Source organism: Peromyscus californicus, unplaced genomic scaffold, assembly GCF_007827085.1.
Source record: "Peromyscus californicus insignis strain IS unplaced genomic scaffold, ASM782708v3 Scaffold_8__1_contigs__length_139910024, whole genome shotgun sequence".
Taxonomy (NCBI): Eukaryota; Metazoa; Chordata; class Mammalia; order Rodentia; family Cricetidae; genus Peromyscus; species Peromyscus californicus.
In genome coordinates, this window is record NW_026294606.1 from 129985395 (window position 1) to 130004380 (window position 18986).

Here is an 18986-nt window from a genome sequence, read left to right on the forward strand (position 1 = left end):
TACAGATTTTTGTATTCTCAGATGCATGGCTCTTTACTCTCTTGGGCCAGAAATATATTTATCTTGAATGCTTCTTCTCTTTTAACTTTGTACTTGATTGCATTTTAAATGAGACATAGATATTTCTGCTATCCAAGATAGATGACTAAAATACTAAATGAATGCCAAATATAACACTGCAGAGCACAGTTACTGTGGACACACATTGTCTTCTAAAAAGTTGGGTTTGCCTTTTTCTCTGTTATATATTGTGAGAAACATTGATGCTGTCATTTTGATGGGTTCTGCCTGAGATGCATGGCTCAGTTTTGACATGTCAAAGCCTTCATATGACATTTTAAAGTGTTAAAGGAAATTAAATAAACAGTAAAATTTTAAATGGGGCCTAAGCTATAACTGCTCCCACTGGAAGGGAGGATATTAGGGGTAACATGCACATAGGGAAATATTTTTCCTGCTAATAAAATTAGGACAATAACAACCAAACAGAATGGATCTATTTGCATTGCCATTTGGCCTAAGAAGGACAATGGGGCCTCCACCATGCAGGCACCTCTGCTGCTGTGCGTTCGCAATGCTGCCATCGTGCAAGGGAAGCAGCTGCTTATCTGTTTTCATTTTGTTTTGTTTTCCATTTCTGTTGCCATTCTGTCAGTGCGCGGCTCCATAAAGCCGTAGGCTTCTGTTAGGGAGACTGCCGAGGCCATGTGCTTTGGAAGCTAGTGTGCTGATTGTCTAGCTTGATAGTGTGATGTTTTTATTGTAGCTGGAGGGAGAAGTATGACTATGTGTGTGAGAGACAGGGGGGAATATGCCACCAGTACCGAGTCCTGGAGTCTGCGCTCCTTGGTCTATGTGCTTCCTTCTGTGGGATAAATGTTATATCATTGTTTCCATTTCTTTGGTTCAAATATCTGAAACTCGTCAGATGGCAGCTTCTGTCAGACATTGATGGAAAGCATTGTTGTAAAGCTGCTTCCTGGAGAGGGCTTTATGTCTCGGTTATAAAGTAAACTTCCATAAAATTTGATCGGAAAGCGTCTTTATGTGTTGTCATCCTGCTTGCTATTAACAGCTCAGCACCGAGCGTTGGTTTTACTTAGGGCTGTGTCTGCCTTGGGCGTTTGGACATACCCTTCATCTTAGTACTCTTCTCTTTCAGAACAGCTTTTCCACCAGCCTTCTGTAGGGAGGAGCTACACAATTTGCCCAACTCACCTCCCTGTGCATGGACACCGAGCCTTTTGGGTATCTTTTTCGACATTTGAAACAATAAGGAAGCTGCTGAGACATGCTTCATATAAGGTGGTCCTCACTATCATTGAAGAGTTTGGAGATTAATTCACTGCATCAAATATACTTTCATTTCAGTTCTGCCTTGTTAGAAATCCTTGTTTCGACTTTTTCTTTCTTTTAAAGAAATGCATTACCTTTCCAGTTTCACCATATGGGTTCAGAGGACTGAACTCAGGTCCCCAGACATGGCTGCAAGTGCCCTTACCCACTGATTCATCTCACAGGCCCCCTCTTTACTTCTGTGGTCATGGATTTGTACTCTTACATGCTGAAATCTGTGATATTTGGTGGCACCAGTTCATACCTGATGTGTCCTGTAGTTCAGTGACATAGCGGTTCTGTTCTATATTAATCGAATGATGAGAGACAGAGTGCCTGTATCCCATTACAACATGGTTTCCTTCCTACCTCCTTCCCTTCCTCCCTTCCTTCCTCTCCTCTGTTAAACACTTTTGGATTGTTACTTTGAATTCTTTTGTGAAATGAGTCATGAAAATCTTGATTCCTTTCAGTTTTTCTTAGGAGTTGGCATGTGGGATTAGCATCCACAACAAGGGGTAGCAACTTTTTCAAGGGTAATGAAAGTCTCAGTAATCTTCCATTTGGTCTGGAAACAGGTTTCTTGGTGTCTTAGTTGTAGTACTGTTTCTGAGATGTAACATGATGAGGAAAAGCAACTCACAGAGGAAAGGGTTTATTTGTCTCACATAACGTGAATCACAGTTCATTGATGGAAGTCAATGCAGAAGCTCAAAACCAGCCAGGAACCTGGAGGCAGGAGCTGATGCAGAGGCCGTGGAGGAGTGCTCTTATAGCTGCTCAGCCTGCTTTCTCATAGAACCCAAGACCACCAGCCCAGCGGGAGCACCACCCACAATGAACTGGACTCCACCCCATCATCACTAATTAAGAAAATGCCCTAGAGGTTTGCCTACCTCCCAATTTATGGAGGCATTTTCTCAGTGGAGGCCTCCTCCTCTCTGATGACTCTAGCTTGTGTCAAGTTGACATAAAACTAGCCAGAAGACTTGGTGTTCAAAAGGAAACTGAACAACAAAGGCATTTCTCTACAATTCTCTTTAAAAATAAGAAAATAAATAAAAGTGTAATTAGTGATCTCAACTAGCTGTCTATTTGTGAGTTATACCATGAGCAGTACTGATGCCAAAATGCTGTCTGTGATCAGGAAACACATTTTCTTTCCTTCTCGTGCCTTTTGCTTGATAAGATTCCATTCTAGAACAGTCCTGAGTGGCTGAAGGAGCTAGACTGAGGCAACCAGATTCTTCGCACACCTTTCACTGCTTTCTAAGTTATGTGTTTTCTGTTTCTACTGGAATCTGAGAAAATCCTTCACCCCAAGAGAAGCACTTGACTGGTTTCCCAAGAGTTCCAAAGAAGACTCTTTTTCAGCTAGATGTGTACAGTATTTCTGTGGGTGCCTCAGCTAAGCCATTTGTTGGTTTGACTAGGGGCTGTTCCTGCAGGGAGTTTTCTCCATAGGCTGTGTATAATTCTCAGATACTTAATGATCCATTTTGTAGATTTTGAGGCCAAGTGCCATTGTTTTTTGCTGGTAGCATACTGGCTGCAGACTACAATTTAGCATACAAATTTATTGAAGTAATATCAGCTGAGATATGAGTCTTGTAGACAATATTTCTAGTTCTAAATAGTCTGCATTGGAACGACTGAACTGCTCTTGTATACAGAAGAAATTATTAATATGGAACTTTGCTCTTATGTGTACTTTCCACTTTCAAAACCGTTTTGCTGAGCTGTATTTTTTCTAAACATTTGCTCAGATACCAGCAAAAATAAACTTAACCATTACCATCACATACAAGTTACTAATAAACCAACACCCAGATTTGCTGCCTCCTTATGTACTTCTGAAGTTATGGTATTTGTGTGTGTGTGGGGTGGGGTGCGGGGGCTGGAGAGATGGTTCTGCAGCCAAGAGTGCTTTCTGCTCTTGTGGAATACCCAAGTTTGGTTTGCAAAACCCACCTAGATCAGGTGCCTCACAACCACCTGTAACTTAGGTTTTGGGGGACCTGATGCCTTCTCTGGCATATCCAGCTAATGCACTCATATACACATGTGTATAATTAAAACTAAAGTAAAAAATTTAAATTATAATTTGATTTTTAAGAGAAAATTGCAGATCTAGGAAATATTTAATAATGATGAAATTTTCTAGTTTTATTAGGCAGTATAACTGTGGGAAATATTGATAACTGAGTTCTTTGTATAAAGTTTTATCACAAATTATACATTTTCAGCATTAAACATTTGATCAAAGCCATTTTAGTCATAAATTTCTGGTTAGAATGTATTTTTTCAGAAGTGCCTTTTGAATCAGTGGGTCAGTAATGCAAGATATGTAGTTTCATATATAGGCTCTGAATGCTAAGCAATTTCTTCTGCACAGTAGCCCATTCAGAGTGGAGAGCCAGTCTCTGAAAGTTCTGAGACGTTAGGGGGTGGTAAACTAACGTGGTGTAATAAACTATTGTTAGTGTGGATTGCAGATGGCCTCTCCTCTTGGCTGTTCATCACTGTAGCAAGCTGGAGCACGTCATTCAAATCCTTTAACAACTCCTGGCTCACTACCCTCCTGCCATGGAAAGTTGACCCTTTCCTAGGCTGGACACCAGGATCCAATAATCACAGATCAAAAAGGTTTGGGGGAAACATCTGACCCTGGGCAGACTTTTGTTCTTGTCATTATTTCTTGAACACTTTAGAGGGTTCATCTCCATAGTGTCGAAGCTGCATTCAGCTCAGCATTATGGGTAATCTAGAAATTCTTAAAAATGGAAGCAAGTACCCTACCGTCAAGAAACTTGTATATCAGTATGGTTTGGCATCAAGAAGAGGAAAAGTAGAGGATCCCATTCCAAGTGTTTCTTGTTTGGGTCTTAGAAAAACAGTTGTATAAACATGAGAAGTAACGTTAAAGAGACAGAAGCGAGCTTTAGGTGGAAGAAATGGTTTATAAGACATTTTCAGACAAATCTTTTCTATTTTTATCTTTACTGAGATCTCTAAAGGCGACATGAGCCAGAAATATCGAGAACAGATTTGCGGAGAGATTAATGTTTAGCTTCAATGTGGAGGTCAAATGAAGAAAAACATGATGCAGCAGATATTTGAAAATTCAGATACTGAGGCAACAACCCAAAGCTATCCCGATAGGAGCTTCTGTTTAGCCTATGTGCTGGGGAAACAGAAAGAGTTCGTGTGAAGGTCTTAATTGGTAGTGACCGGACCTGTACTTACAGATCAGCTGTCAACCTGTACCTTCCACATGCAGTCCTGTACTTACAGATCAGCTGTCAACCTGTACCTTCCACATGCAGTCCTGTACTCACAGATCAGCTGTCAACCTGTACCTTCCACATGCAGTCAGCTCAGTTCTCATGCTTTCAGCACTGATAGCCTCTCATTCCCTGTAAAGAGTGAGCACAGATGACCAGGAGACGTAAAACAGTTCATTCAAGCAGGACTGTTTATTATGCTTGAGCCACAGTTTATCTGAGAAGTAAACTCCTGGGCTGAGTTTTCATAGTGGCTGAATTTTTAAAATACCACATGAATCCTATCAAATGAAACTGTTGCGCAACATCACTGTCTAAAGAAACTAGAGTGCTCTTCCCATTGTCCAGAATATTCAGTCAGATTCTTCAGTTTGGTGGCGAAGGTCACAGCCAGCAATGTTGGCTCCATGCTTCTTGTCCACACATATATCTCTTGACTTCCTTCAGAGCTTCTTCAGACAGTGGCGTCATTAAAGGAGTCTGCTGAGACAGTGGTTTCAGGCACTAACCTCCTCCCTAGTCAAAGTTGATCCACTTTTAATAGCTACCTCCATTGCCACCTGATTCCAAAGCCGCCTCCATTTTGGGAAATGTGTGTTTGATATTACTTATTACTCACATACCAGAGATACAGATGTTTCTCCTTCCCATCAGGAGATTTTATCATGTGTGTATTCATAGCTAATTTATGTAGTGTATGCATTTTATTATTCTCTTCATGATAAAACTGAGCCCACCATGGTAGTGATTATATCTTCATTTTCCCCCTGAAAAGAAACAGGGAAACAGCATAAGATCAGATGAGGCAGAGAGCTGGGAGACAGATCTTCACCTGGCTGTTTGGAAACATGTCTAGGTATTAGCTTGCGGGGATCGGGTTCATGGACCTGAACTTCTGTAGTGTTTGGGCTCTGTATTCATCTGGTTTCTCCACAGAACGGAACTGATAGAATGACTCAGTATTACAATGTGGAGTTATCAGCTTGGCTTACACAGTTAGAGTGAGGGAATTTAATGGACTCAGCACACTGGAGAGAGAACTGCTCAGTCCACATGCCTCAGTGCCAGCCTGAGGGTGAAGCCATGAAGGTTCCTTTTATGTCCGTGCTGGGAGACTGAAGAAGCAGGGTCCAGCGTCACTGAAGATGGCAGCATCAGGGGAGATGCATTCAGCAGCACAGAGAGAAGTCAAACAGTCAACAGGAACTTTACCTCTCCTTTACCTCATGCCACCAGAGGGAGGTCTGGCCTACACCAGGGGAGGGTCTCCCCTCCCCACTACTCCTTAAAGGAAAGAACCTTTCCGACCCTTCCGTAGGCATTCCTCTTAATTGATTGCAGGCTAAACAAGGTGACAACCAAGACTGAACTGTACAGGCTCTCTAAGAAAGTGAGTCCCAAGTTAAGAGGAAAATGAGAACACTTTAATACATTTCTTTAGAAAGGGAAAAATATTCACAAATGCCAAGTATTAAAGGTCTGAAAAATACCAATTAACACAGAACCCTATTACATTTAACTTCCCGATTGATCTTTATAATACTTCCTTTCCTGCCATTTTAAAGACTTCTTACTAATTTTAGACAACGTATGTAATATATGTCTGCATGGGGTATGTACACATGAGTGCAGGTGCTAGTGGACAGGAGAGAGCATCAGAGCCCTTGGAGCTGGAGATGTAATGGCTATGAGTTGCCCAACATAGGTCCTGGGAAGCAAACTTGGGTCCTCTACAAAAGTAGTAAGTACTTCTCATCACTAAACCATCTCCCCAGCCCCATATCATGTGTTAATGATTTTTCTCCTTCTTACTGCGTGAGTAAGATGTATTTCTTTAAAAAGGTACATCAGTATTTTTCTTCTAATGACTGATGGTTTTAGAAAGTAGCTGTTATTAGGAATGACACATTTCTTACTTCCTCCCAATTTCCTACTCAGTCTGGTGGAGGTAAGGCTTAAGGAAGCCAAGCCTTTGGGTCACAGCTGCCCTGCTTGCTCAGACCCGCTGCATCACCTGCTGAGCAGTCCTACTGTGAGCCGTGGTGGGAGGGTGTGAAATAGGAGGGCTTAGGAAGTTTTGTCCTGAAAGCCTGGTGTTTATATCCTTATGGTTACTAGCCAGTCTGGATCCTCCCTGAGGTGAAGTAGGGTCAGGTTGTCATTGGAAGACAGACAGACAGAAGGAAATGTTGATTGTATGCTTGCTACTAACTCAGGATGACTTTTAGACAAAATACGAGCATCACTAAGCCTGCTGAATCTGCCTGTCGGAAGGGCACAGTGAATGTACACTTTTCATTTTGCTTTTTTATTGACAGATTGTTTTGAAGTCAGTCTCAGGAACTGATTGTAAATGTCTTCTTTTGGCATATGGACTTTGGCCTAGGAGTAATTCTGTGTCTATTTTGCTTCAATCCTCTGCCCTAAATTGTGCTGAAGGGGACTTTTAAATGTGTCTCACCCAAATAAATTTATATTTAACATTTTATAATTATATTAGGATCAGATAGTATTGAGGTAAGAATGCCCATTTCCTCCATTTGTGATTGTAGCTGTGTGGTTGTTTTCCCCAGGAATAACGACCATTTTATACCAGTTGTTGGGTCTAAGGGTTGCTAATCTCAAAATGATAGCCCTCTAGAGATTTCTCTTCCCTCATCCCCAAGAAGACACACACACTTCTCGGGGCTCACTGTCCTCCAGTGCACCTTGAGTAGGAGTGAGGGAAGAGGGGGGATACTTGCAAACTTTTTGATCCCTGTCTCCTAAAGTGGAAGAACACTCGAGGGCCATCTCAGCTTCAGAGTGCTGCCAAGGCCCTGCGATAGCATCCAGCTTCCTACCACATGCTTGACTGTTTTAGTTTTAATCCCTTTGCTCTCAGGAACTATCCTGAAGGCATGTCGCATTGTACTGCATGTGCAAATATGTGCTCTGGAGACCTGAAATGCCATCCATTTTGTAAAAAGCACAAACAAATCTTTTTAATAATAGCTTTTCTGGGAATGAGGGTGTAGGTCATTTAGAATATGTGACCCTGTTTCAGAAACATCCAGACCAAAGTGCAAAATGCTGCTTGCTTTCACAGAGCGGGTTTTCAGTGTGCACAGGAATGGCTGTGATTGCTTGCTGGAGGGTCGTGCTAGCTGTGACCAGCAAGCCAAAGCAGTCAGAATCCCTTCAGGAAGCCCTTCTGAAAGGACAGGAGGGTGTTGTTCTCTCCTGTGCTCCCTGCCTTCCCCTCTCGGGGTCTCCCTGGCTTAGTCTTTTTTGAACTCATGGTTTTGGGCCATTGTGTTAGGTTTTCAATCTTTCCATCCCTTAAGCTTCTGATACATATTTATGTCTGCCAGAACCTCTTCTTTTGCATCCTAGTGGCCTTCTTCAGAGCATATTTTGACTGTCATTTTTAGTAATGTATGCTAACTTATGAAGTATTTTCTTTACCTGCAAGGTAAATATGGCTTTTCTCCTTTAGTCTATGAGTATGGCTGATGGAGTGAGAGGTTCTTGGGTACTGATCATCTTCACTTCAAGGATAAACATCTATTTAGTCCTTTTACATTATTAGCTTGACATACTCCTGGGTGAAACCTGTTATATTTTATTTTGGGGATTTCTATCTATTTCCATCTAATAAGTAGTAATTTCTTTGGGGGAGATATTATATCATAATTTTGATACCAGATCTTGATGCTCCAGAATTAGAGTAATCTTACATTGCTACACCAATACATAGACTTCTTGAGTTTTTGGAAAAAATTATGTTAAGAACTTAGAAACTTCCTACTTCATAAATTTTATCTAGATTTTAGTGTATTCTGAGGATGTTTATATAATCAGATTTACTTCACTTTCTTGGGAGACTGGTTTGTGTTTACTTAGAATATCAGTGTTCAGATTGATTTTCAGAAATATATAATTTATTCAAATTATATTCATACTGGCCATTTTTATTCTTGATGTGTGTATACTTGAATTTTCATTTTAGTTTTCAACATACTTTCTTTCAAGGAACTTTCAGTTTTATTAATCACTTTTTCCTATGTCATTGATTTGTTGGTTTATCTTATTAATACTTTATTCTATTTTTTCATGTGTTCATTGTATTTTTAACTCTTTGTAATTAATGCATAATAAAGTAAATATATTTTATTTAATGTATGTCCTATTAAAACATGTAATAATTTTCATTATTATGCTTTCACAGGCATTTAAATTAAATAAAATATCCATAATAACTTTTTTTCACATCAAGATAACTAAATGATCATTTTGTAGTTATAACAGAATTTAAGTCATTTTTATTTGCTATTGATTTATAATCAATATTACTGGAAACAGTGTAATTAATATTCACTAGCTCAATTTTATTGACTCACAATACTAGTTTCTCAGATGTAATTTGATGATTTTCTAGTTGTTGAGACTGTAGTTTGTACCGAGAATAAAGACTTTGAGTCCCACACCAGCTTTATGAATGTTGTTTGTGTTTCCCATGCTTTAAAACTTGTTATTTCTGAAAAACAGAACTCTCTCTCTCTCTCTCATACACACACACACACACACACACACACACACACACACACACACAGAGTTGTGTTTTAAATGTTACCCTAGGCAGTGCCGTGAGGGATCAATGGTCAACAATCAGGACGGTTCTGATCTGGTTGATAAACCGTTAAGAACTTGAAATCAGCCGGGTGCAGTGTCGGTAGAACAGAAATTGGAAAATTTTACTGGCGTGGCACTAATTGTCCTACTGATCTTTATGTTGAAATTTCTGGAGGACATGACCACTTTCCTAACATACTTTTCTTCCTGTTACTTTTCAGCATATAATTGAAGCTATTCTGTTCCCTGGGTACACATTCATACTCGCTCTGTCTTCTCCTGGGTTTTATTTTCTACACTATGTCACCTGAATTCCCAGTACTATCCCAGTACATATGTTTAGAATACTTCCTTTCTGTTATATTCAACTACTTATAAGCTTTTGGAATTTATCTCTCTCTCTCTCTCTCTCTCTCTCTCTCTCTCTCTCTCTCTCTCTCTCTTTCCATACTAATCTTAATATTTGTTTTTCAAGCAAATTACTGTTTATTATATTTTCATGTGTACTGAATGTTACTGGTCTGTATGGTTTCAGTATTGCCACTTTCCATGAATAAGTTTTACTGCTCGCTCTCTCTCTCTCCTCTCTCTCTCTCTCTCTCTCTCTCTCTCTCTCTCTCTCTCTCTCTCTCTCTCTCTCTCTCTCTCTCTCTCTCTGTGTGTGTGTGTTTCTTTTCTGCCTGCTATGACCATCACTTTCTGTAAGAGTATTCCAATTGTCTTTGCATCATTTTGCCTTTTAATGAGTTTGAAAATTACATGTCATCTGGCTTGCTTTTCCCCTCAACAGTTAAGTTTTCGCTTGAGTGTTTCAATTGGTCAATATGAATATATGCTTAAAATACCCCAAATAAAGATGATAATTTTAGAATGAACTTACACCTTCTTTTCTCCACACTTTGTCTCCCAAGGCAACCATCCATGCCCTTGGCTTCCTGTTACTGTATGGAAATGTTCATGAATAAGTCGCCAGTTGCCTCACATTAGAGTTAAGGATGGAGCACATGGGGGATAAATATGGTGCATGTCATGGTGGCTGTGGTGATTTCATGAGTGTATATAATTACCAGAATTCTGCATAAGTATGCTGACAGTTCAAGTGCTCTCAACCTCTGCGCCATCTCCCCAGCCCTGGTTCTTAAGTTTTCTAAGATCTGGTGTGAGAGAGCTTTGCTTGCTGTGTCCAGTGCAGACAGGTTAAAGTAGTCTTCTGTTAGGACATGGAAGCAGAGTTTCCTGGTCTTGTACAGCATCATCAGATCTGTCTGACTCTTGCTGTGAGCATGTCTGTTCTTTAAATTGCTTATTTTATTTTTACCCTCTTTGTCTTCCTTCAGTGTGAATGCTTGTCTTTTTCTTTACTTCCTTGAAGTTTCCTGTTGGGGATTTTTGGTTAATTAATCTTTTCCATTCTCTTTTCCGTTTCCTTCTGGAACTCCTTTTAGATGATATATTGTCATTTTTAGCTCTCTGCCATAATTTCCAGCTGTCTTCCCATGTAAAATGCCTGAGCAGAACTTCTTCCTTCATGAGTGCTGGAGTAATGTGCTTTTAGCATATCTCTGAAGTGAGATAGCCTAATGACTGATTGCTTCTGGACAGTGGGTTAAGTTTTGGCATTATGTTTTCCAAAGAAGCTGCCCAGGATGTCTGTCCCACAGGGCTGGTTCGTCTAGAATTTTTCAAGAACACTTATGAAAATAGCCTTTAGAAATATTTCTACTAAATATCAAACATAAGATAAAATAAACCTGGAAAAGCCCACCTAGCCTTGCCTCCTGTGTCTGCCCTTCATCTGTTGTAAATGACAAACTATCTAAAGTGTTTTCTGTTTATTTCACATCAATTTTAAGTTAATTTTTGTTTAGTTAATGTTTCTTGAATAGTGCTTACATATTGGCCCAAACCTTATGCTCAGTACCTGGCAGTTCCGTCATAATTCCATGGGTGATGTCTATTCTGGGAACAGTTTAGTTAACTGAGCAACTGATCTCACTTTCATCATTCCCAAGAACATTATTTCATATATATGCCTGTATGTCTTTATGTGAGGTGATATTTTCAAAGCATGAAACATCCTAACTGGGCACTTATTTTGGTTATTTTATGGTGGACGGTAAGCTTTAGAGCCATGTGCCAATCTATTTCCTGTTGCTGTTACAACATCCCTGAGGCTGGCCACCTCTAAAGAAAAGAGGTGTGTTGAACTCACTGCTCTGGAGAGAAAGGGCAAAACCAAGTAGCTTCTTCAGTTTGGCCTTGGTGACAGTGTCACTTGGGGTTGTGCGTGCCTTCCCCCTGGTGAAAGTGCACACAAGAAGGACAGAGCACATGGAGAAACTGTAAGCCAGGCTGGCTTTTTCCTAACAACTTGTTCTAATGGAAACTAGGTGGGATTCCTGTAGGGTTCCACTAACCCCCTCTAAGAGTAAGCCTGACAACGATTACTGAAAAACTGCCAGTATGAGGTGCAAGACATTAACGATATGACTTTCTCAGCGGTGTTTAAATGAGGCTGGAGTAAGGGATCCCCAGGAGGGAGGCATTGTTAGCAAAACAAATATTTATTTATCAAGAGATGCTTGGTGAGTCCTGAGCGCCAGCCACCTATTTTGATAATGAAGCTGAATTGGGTTGCAGCCAACCCCATTTATCATCTGCAGCTACTTTCAAGCTGTAGTGGATGTTGATGTAATTATGACCAAAACTACAAAACTTTTAAAGTGTGAACTACTAGTTGCCTGGCTCTAGGTAGAAAATGATTCTGCTTTGGACAGTAGTGACACACACCCACTGTATTGCCCTCTTTCATGCTGTTAAGAAAATGACTCACCACTCTGTAAACACACTGCTCAGGTACACAAGTCCTTTCTCCGGTGCTTAACCCAGTGTCACACGATTTCAGTCCTCACTCATAGCTAACATCTGCCCATTTGTCAAGCTAAGATTAGAATAACACTTTGCTCTGAAGACTTGCAACATGGAAAGGAAACACCCCACACGGATCGTTCTGCAGCCCTTAACACGTTCAAGTTCTCCGCTCCTCTCTGCTCTGTTCTTACAATACCCACTTCCTTGGCATGCAGTTTTAAATCCAGTTCTCTGCCTCTTCTAGGTGGCCTGTCCCTTACAGGTTACCATGCCAGGAGCACAGGCAGACACACTGTAAGAAGCTCCTGTTCCTGGTGGACTGGAAAGTCGTGGTCCTTAGTGAAAAGGCTCCAGTCAGAACACTTTCCTAGACAAAGAGCAGCAGGAGACCCGAGGAAAAGTTAATCAAGCATTACTGAGGTATAGGTCAGAAAGTAAAGAGAAACCGTACAAAGGTCAGCTGAGGCTGACTGGGAAGACCGAGCTGCCTCTGAGTCTTTGCTGCTGCTTGCGCTTTCCATTGTGGGTCAGGTGACTTAGGCTTTGGGTATAAACATCAGCCATAGGTGTAAACAAGGCTCAGCCTTTCTGGTCCTTGCAATTGCAAGTTTAATATATGAACTGCTGCTGGAAGGGCAAGTCTAATGCCAGAGCCACATGGGGGAACATGGGGTCAAAACTGCACAGGAGCACGGCACTGCCCACACACCTCTAGTACCTCGTTTTATAACCCTATAAATGTTAGTTTTCCCCCTTTGAAGAATTACATGTATACAGAATGGCAAGATGGCTCAGTAGTTAATGATTCTTGCTGACAAGCCTGATGACCTAAGTTTGATCCCAGAAACCCATGTGGTAGAAGGAGAGAGGACCCCCCCCCCCGCCCCCGTTTGTTCTCTAACTTCCACACATACACTATGATATGTGCATCAGACACACGCAGATACAGACACGGACACACACACAGACGCACACAAGGATGCACAGACACATGGACACATACAGACACACACACAGATGCACAGACACACACATAGTCACACACACAAGGGTGCACAGACACATGGACACATACAGGCACACACACAGATGTACATAGACACAGACACATATATAGTCACACATACATACACACAGTGTAAAAATAAAGGTAACATAATTTACAGCAAATATTTACAAATTAGAAAGCATCTTAAAAGTGTAAAAAATTAAGATAATTAATTGTGAAAAATTATATGAGTGAAGCAAAAGATATTGACATTTTTGTTGGTAAGGTCAATTAATATGTATCATTTTTAAGTCTAAGAAGACTGTCCCTATTTCACATATTTTGAGTTTAAATATTTTAATGAAATGAAGTTCAATGGGAGTGTTTAATCATTACATGTTCCTCTACTTTGAGTTAGAAAAAACATAATTTTGTTATTGGGGAAATTTTTAAATGGCGTTCTAATTTATTATTTTGAAGAGCAGACCTAAAATGTTTCTTTGAAGCCTGTAGATAGAACTGTTACTATAAATCAGATCGTAAGTTGGTGGCTATTTGAGTCGATGTATTTGAATACCTCTAACTCTGATTGATAGGGCCCTGGAATCTCCTAGATCTGGGGCACAGTGAGGAGGAGGAAAGGTTTTGTTCTCTGCACCCAGCAAACCGGGTTCTAGTCTTGGCAGTCATGAGGCCAGGCCAGGTTTCCCGAATGTTCTCAGGGGTGTTTGATGCGGTGCATGTGTCAAGGAGCATGTAGGGTTGGGGAGCAGATGCTTCTTCCCTGTCTGCCCCTGACTTGCCCATTTGTGATGCTGATTGTCATCATTTCCTGTTGGTTGTGTTCCAGGAGGTGTTCTGGATGGATGGCTGCTGGAAGCCCGTCACCGTAGTAGCCAGCTCTTCAACACTTACGCATTTATCTGGGCATTAAGTAATGAAAATTTTGGTAAGGAAAAAGCAAACAGAAATAGCATTTTGCTTTTCTTATAAGGTCACCTTAATCTCAGCTCTAGTTTATAATAAGTGGCACGATTATTCTCTAAACATTTCCGGCTGTGACAGACATCTGTTTTCCCAAGGTTTGTCTTTATTTTAAAGATAAGTAATGTGGGTTTTTGAAAACAAGACTAACAGTCTGCCCGCTCTCCCCATGCCATCGGTAATGCATTATTTTCCTTAGCTCAGTCTCCCATGTTCTCTAAATGTCTATCTACCACATAAAGTATGCCTCTGAGGGCAAGGTCTGGTGTTATGCATCTTTTCTGTGGAGACTAAATAGAACACCCACTTCTGGTGGTTGAGGTGCTGGCTGACATTGCTCTCTGTAACTATAAAAGCTTTGAAAACACCAAAGCATCAGGTCAAAGAATCAAATCTGGGTTTTTCTCAGACAAACAAGGTTCTAAATAACCAGGAAAAGCTATCACATCATGGCCGATTGAATGGGAAAGCATACACTTCTTGAGACAGGGTCTCATCACTATATAGCCCTGGGTAGCCTGGAACTAACCATATAGATCAGGCTTGACCTCACAGAATTTCGCTTGTCTCTGCCTCTTTAGTGCCAGGAGTGATGGCATACACTATCTGGCTCAAATACCTTTATCAGTTTAATTTTTATCCAATTTTTCTCCATGTGATAATAATGTGTTTTAATTTCCATATACTCGCACAAAATTAAGTACAATTAGTTGCTTGTTATTGTTTCCCATTACTAATCTGTGCTGTATATAATGTGTGGTCTATTAAAAAGGATGGGGGGTGAGAGAAAGCCAGTGAGGACAGAGAGAGCTGACTACTCCTAAGGGCATGCATGTCAACTGCTAGGAATGTCAGTTTATCATTGACCTTCACCTGGAGAAATGTCTACTGGAGAGTTTTGTACATTGAGACAGTTGGAGATTAGAGTAAAACAAAACAGAAGAATCACTGAAATTTCGCTGTTTCTGATCAAGACTATTGATTGTGAAATAACATCTTTACAATTTGGGACCTAAAATACAATGAAATGAAGTCTTACATGTTTTCAACTAGAGATATTTTATCATCGTGTCTATGATTATGTTTTCCAGAAACCATATATGAGGAATACATCCATCTCGTGCTACTTGTGTTTCCTTCTAAACAGTCATTTCTTAACTGAGGTTGGCATTCATGTCTTCATTTGGGGGTAATTTAATCTTTAATTATAACTATTATCATGTTAATGGTCACGATCATTTGTCCTTGAGTTTCTTCTGGTTGAAACTGCACTATGTTTAGTTTACTTGTGTGTAGGTCTTCAGTCTTCAGGGTAGGACGTGCAGGTGACCGTGGAGATGCTCAGGGGCCTTGGTGAATGTCTAACTGAGGCTTTCTGTACCTTGGTAGTATTCCATATGCGTATTCTATCCCCCAAAGCAATTGAGCTTCTTGCTGTAAGTATCCTATTTACTGATATCTTGCATGTAAATTATTCTCGTTAGGTGGATTGTCATTGGCTGGCATGCTCTGCTCATGACCCTTCTGAGAATAATTGTTTTTCTTGAGGCTATAAGAATCACTCCACGGTCACGTGATCAATGTGTCTTTTATTCTGAATATTAAATTTCAGTTTTAACCAAAGCGAAAAAATGTGTGATCATCCATCTTGTATTGAGCTAAGTCTTCAGTGTTCATGAAATAGTCTTTAGCATTAGAATAGTGGAGCATCATGAAAGGGGCATATTTAACATACTGTAGGGACACTTAGGCTCACAATTGTCAAGATTAGGGCTTAATCTTTACACTTGCTAGCCCTAAGTCTCATGGAACCTGTGCTTCAAGGAAACTAATAATTCAAGAACGTTTACTGAGTGTGCCACACATCAGATGCTATTCCGGTTTCACTGTGACAAACTGCATGTGGTTACTTAACAAATGATCTGATTAGCCTTTCTCCAATCCTCAAGGTTGGACAGTCTGCCTCGATTAGCTCAGAGTATCAAGTTGTACTGTATATTTGACGTTTCCACTCCTCCACTGGGGCCGATGGATCACAGAGACAGATGAGACTAGACTTGTCCCGTAGTGAGAATAGAATGAACTTGCTTGTCTCTCCTGTGTACGCAGTCAGTCAGCAGCGCTCTTTCAAGTGTTTGTCTCTGGGTTGTCTTTCAGCTGTGTCGGGGTAGGTCTCCCCAAGACAGAGGCCAACTGGGAAGATGTGTTAGCTGATCTAAATATTATTAAATCTGATATTCAAGTGAGTACTCATTTTTCTTTTCTTTTTGTTTAAAGTTCATATTTGATATATTTTATTTGTATAGTAATTTTTATTCTGAGAATTTCATACACAAATATAGGAAAATATGATCATATCTGCTTCCCACTTCACTCCTCTTAAGTCCCCTTTTCTGTCTCCCCACTGTGTCCACTCCCAACTTTGTATCTTTTTTTTTCTTTGCTTTATTGGTAACCCACTAAGTCCAATTAGTGTTGCCAGTATATACATGGCTATGTGGCTATCCACAGGAACACAGGAAAATCAGAGTGGGAACACCATCAAAAGAGAGTAATTCCCCCTCTCCCAGTAGCTATCAAGTGCCAATAGCTCCTTATGCGGGCAGAGCCAAGAGAGTGTATTCAGTCTCTACTGTCGTTTTGGCAGACTAGTAGTAGTTCCTGTGTAAGTAACAAAGTGCTGTGAGTTCATGCACGTGAGAGCCACCTTACACCCAGAAGACAGCATCTCACTGCACTCTTCCCCACCCTCTCTGGCTTTCATGTTTCTCTGCTTCCTTTTCCTCAGTATTCCCTGAGCCTTGGCAGGACATGGAGTAGGTTGATAAAGGTATTTCATTTAGTTCAGAGGAGTCAATCTCTTCTTGTAGCACTTTGACTAATTATGCCTCAGCACTGATTGATTCACACTGAAAAAAAAAGACGTTTCTGTGACCAAGGCTGATATGATACCAGGTCTGTGGACACAACCATAAATATATAGAAGGTAATTTGACAGCATGGCCATTAAGAAAATATCAGTAGCAGGTTCTACCCTAGAGTGTATGACCTCCTGGTTATAGGCTTTTGATCAGGATTATAATTGTAGGAATGAAGTTTCTTAAAATCAGTTAGTTATCCAAAACAGTCATGCCACTAGCCACATCTTGCATGGTAGGTTGGTATTGTGGTATGTAGGAGCCAGTGCTTGGTAAGATAATTGATGTCATTTTTTTTTTACAGAAGAATATATGATAGCTATGAAGTGTGCATCTCTTATATCTTTTCTATAAGCTCCCATGAAATACCATTTGAAACAATAATATTTGTGGAGAAATATATGAACTTTGCAAAGCCTCATAAGGCATTGCTTTCAAATTCTAATTATTGTTAAAGCTTACACCTTTATCAGAGCTAAGAACTTGTGGCTAGACATGTCCTATGCGCTAGTGGAGAACTTACTATTATTCTGCTAAAGGTATAGCATGAAAGTGACTCCTAATGACTTATCACTATACCCGTAGACTAGTACATATCCCAGTCCTCATCAGAGAAGCTTCTTTTTGCAGTAGATGGTGATTACCACAGAGATCCACAGCTGGTCAAGGTGCAGAGAATAAAACACTGCAGAATACTCAGCCCTAAATGGGACATCTATATCATATACCCAAGACTCAGGGATCTTTGTAGAAGAGATGTTGGAAAAATCCTAAGAGTCTGAGGCCGTAGATGACTATCAGGAAACAGTGTTTTTTTCAATACAACATGGCAGCTGTACATATGAACTGATAGACCCACACAGTCTCAAGCCAAATAAAATCCCAGCATGAAGTGCAGAGGTTGACATGAAGTTCACTCCCAGTTGAGGCAATATTAGCAATTAATAGTTGAGGGAGAGGAGAGGGAGAGTGAGTTTTCCTTAAGGGGGGTCACCCCTGTTAGGTTATCCAGTGGAGGGAAGATATGTGGGCTGCGCTTCATGGATTTAAGAAAAAAGAAAAGAAGAAGAAGACAAAGCTGGATGGGTAGGGAAGGGGTGTGAACATGGGAACAGTTATAAGAAGAGTAATATAAAAAAAGTAAACAAAATTTTCAAGGAATTATGCAATTTCTAAGAAATATAGCCCAAAGAGCCCCACTTCTCACAAATCAGAAACTGATTTTCTTATCTGGAAAACAGACTGCATGAAGGAGACCCACTGTGACATTAGCTCTAGAATGAGGTACCTTTTCCGCGTCTTGTAGATCATCTTGTCCTGCCTAGAAGAACCAGATGTTCTAGGAGCAGGTCCTGCTGAATCTAGTCAAGAAAGCTCAGGAATACCATTCTAAATGACAGTCCTGGAAGGCCTGTTTTATCCCCACAAGCCAGTGTCTTCTGTCATTTACTGAAGAAGCCAAGGAGCCTGGTCTGCAGAAGTGATTCTTACAGCAGTCAGTGAGGATTACAATGGAAGGTCCATCAAGGTCCTGAAAACTAAGCTGCTGTTAGAGTCACAGCACACAATAGCAAGTCAGGCTTCAGGCAAAACATCTCAACAGGTAATTGACTGCATATTACAACAGAATTCTAACATAATAGCTATCATACCCAGATACAAGGGAAAATCATTGATCATACCAAGAAAAGGGAAGTCACAATCAAGACCATGATTTGTAGCTGGAAGCTTTCCTGTGTCACGCCCAGTCCTGCAGCCACTCAGACCCAAGTAAACACACAGAGGCTTATATCACTTATAAACTGTATGACCATTAGCTCAGGATTATTACTGATTAGCTCTTACACCTAAATTAACCATAGTTCTTATCTATGTTTAGCCACGTAGCTTGGTACCTTTTCTCAGTTCTGCCTTCACATCTTGATTTCCTCTGTGTCTGGCTGATGACTCCTGACTGAGCCCTTCTCCTTCCCAGAATTCTCCTTGTCTGCT

The 18986-nt window shown here is 40.5% G+C and overlaps 1 protein-coding gene across 1 annotated transcript in view; it reads left to right on the forward strand.

The window, feature by feature from the left end:
* Il15 (interleukin 15) overlaps nt 1-18986 on the forward strand; it is a 71442-nt gene that overhangs the window by 41610 nt on the left and 10846 nt on the right. Inside the window, exons 2-4 of the mRNA XM_052728756.1 lie at nt 13943-14041; nt 15168-15265; nt 16234-16318. Of these exons, the coding sequence (XP_052584716.1) occupies nt 14030-14041; nt 15168-15265; nt 16234-16318 (195 nt within the window). The 5' untranslated portion in view covers nt 13943-14029. The remainder of the gene's footprint in view (nt 1-13942; nt 14042-15167; nt 15266-16233; nt 16319-18986) is intronic.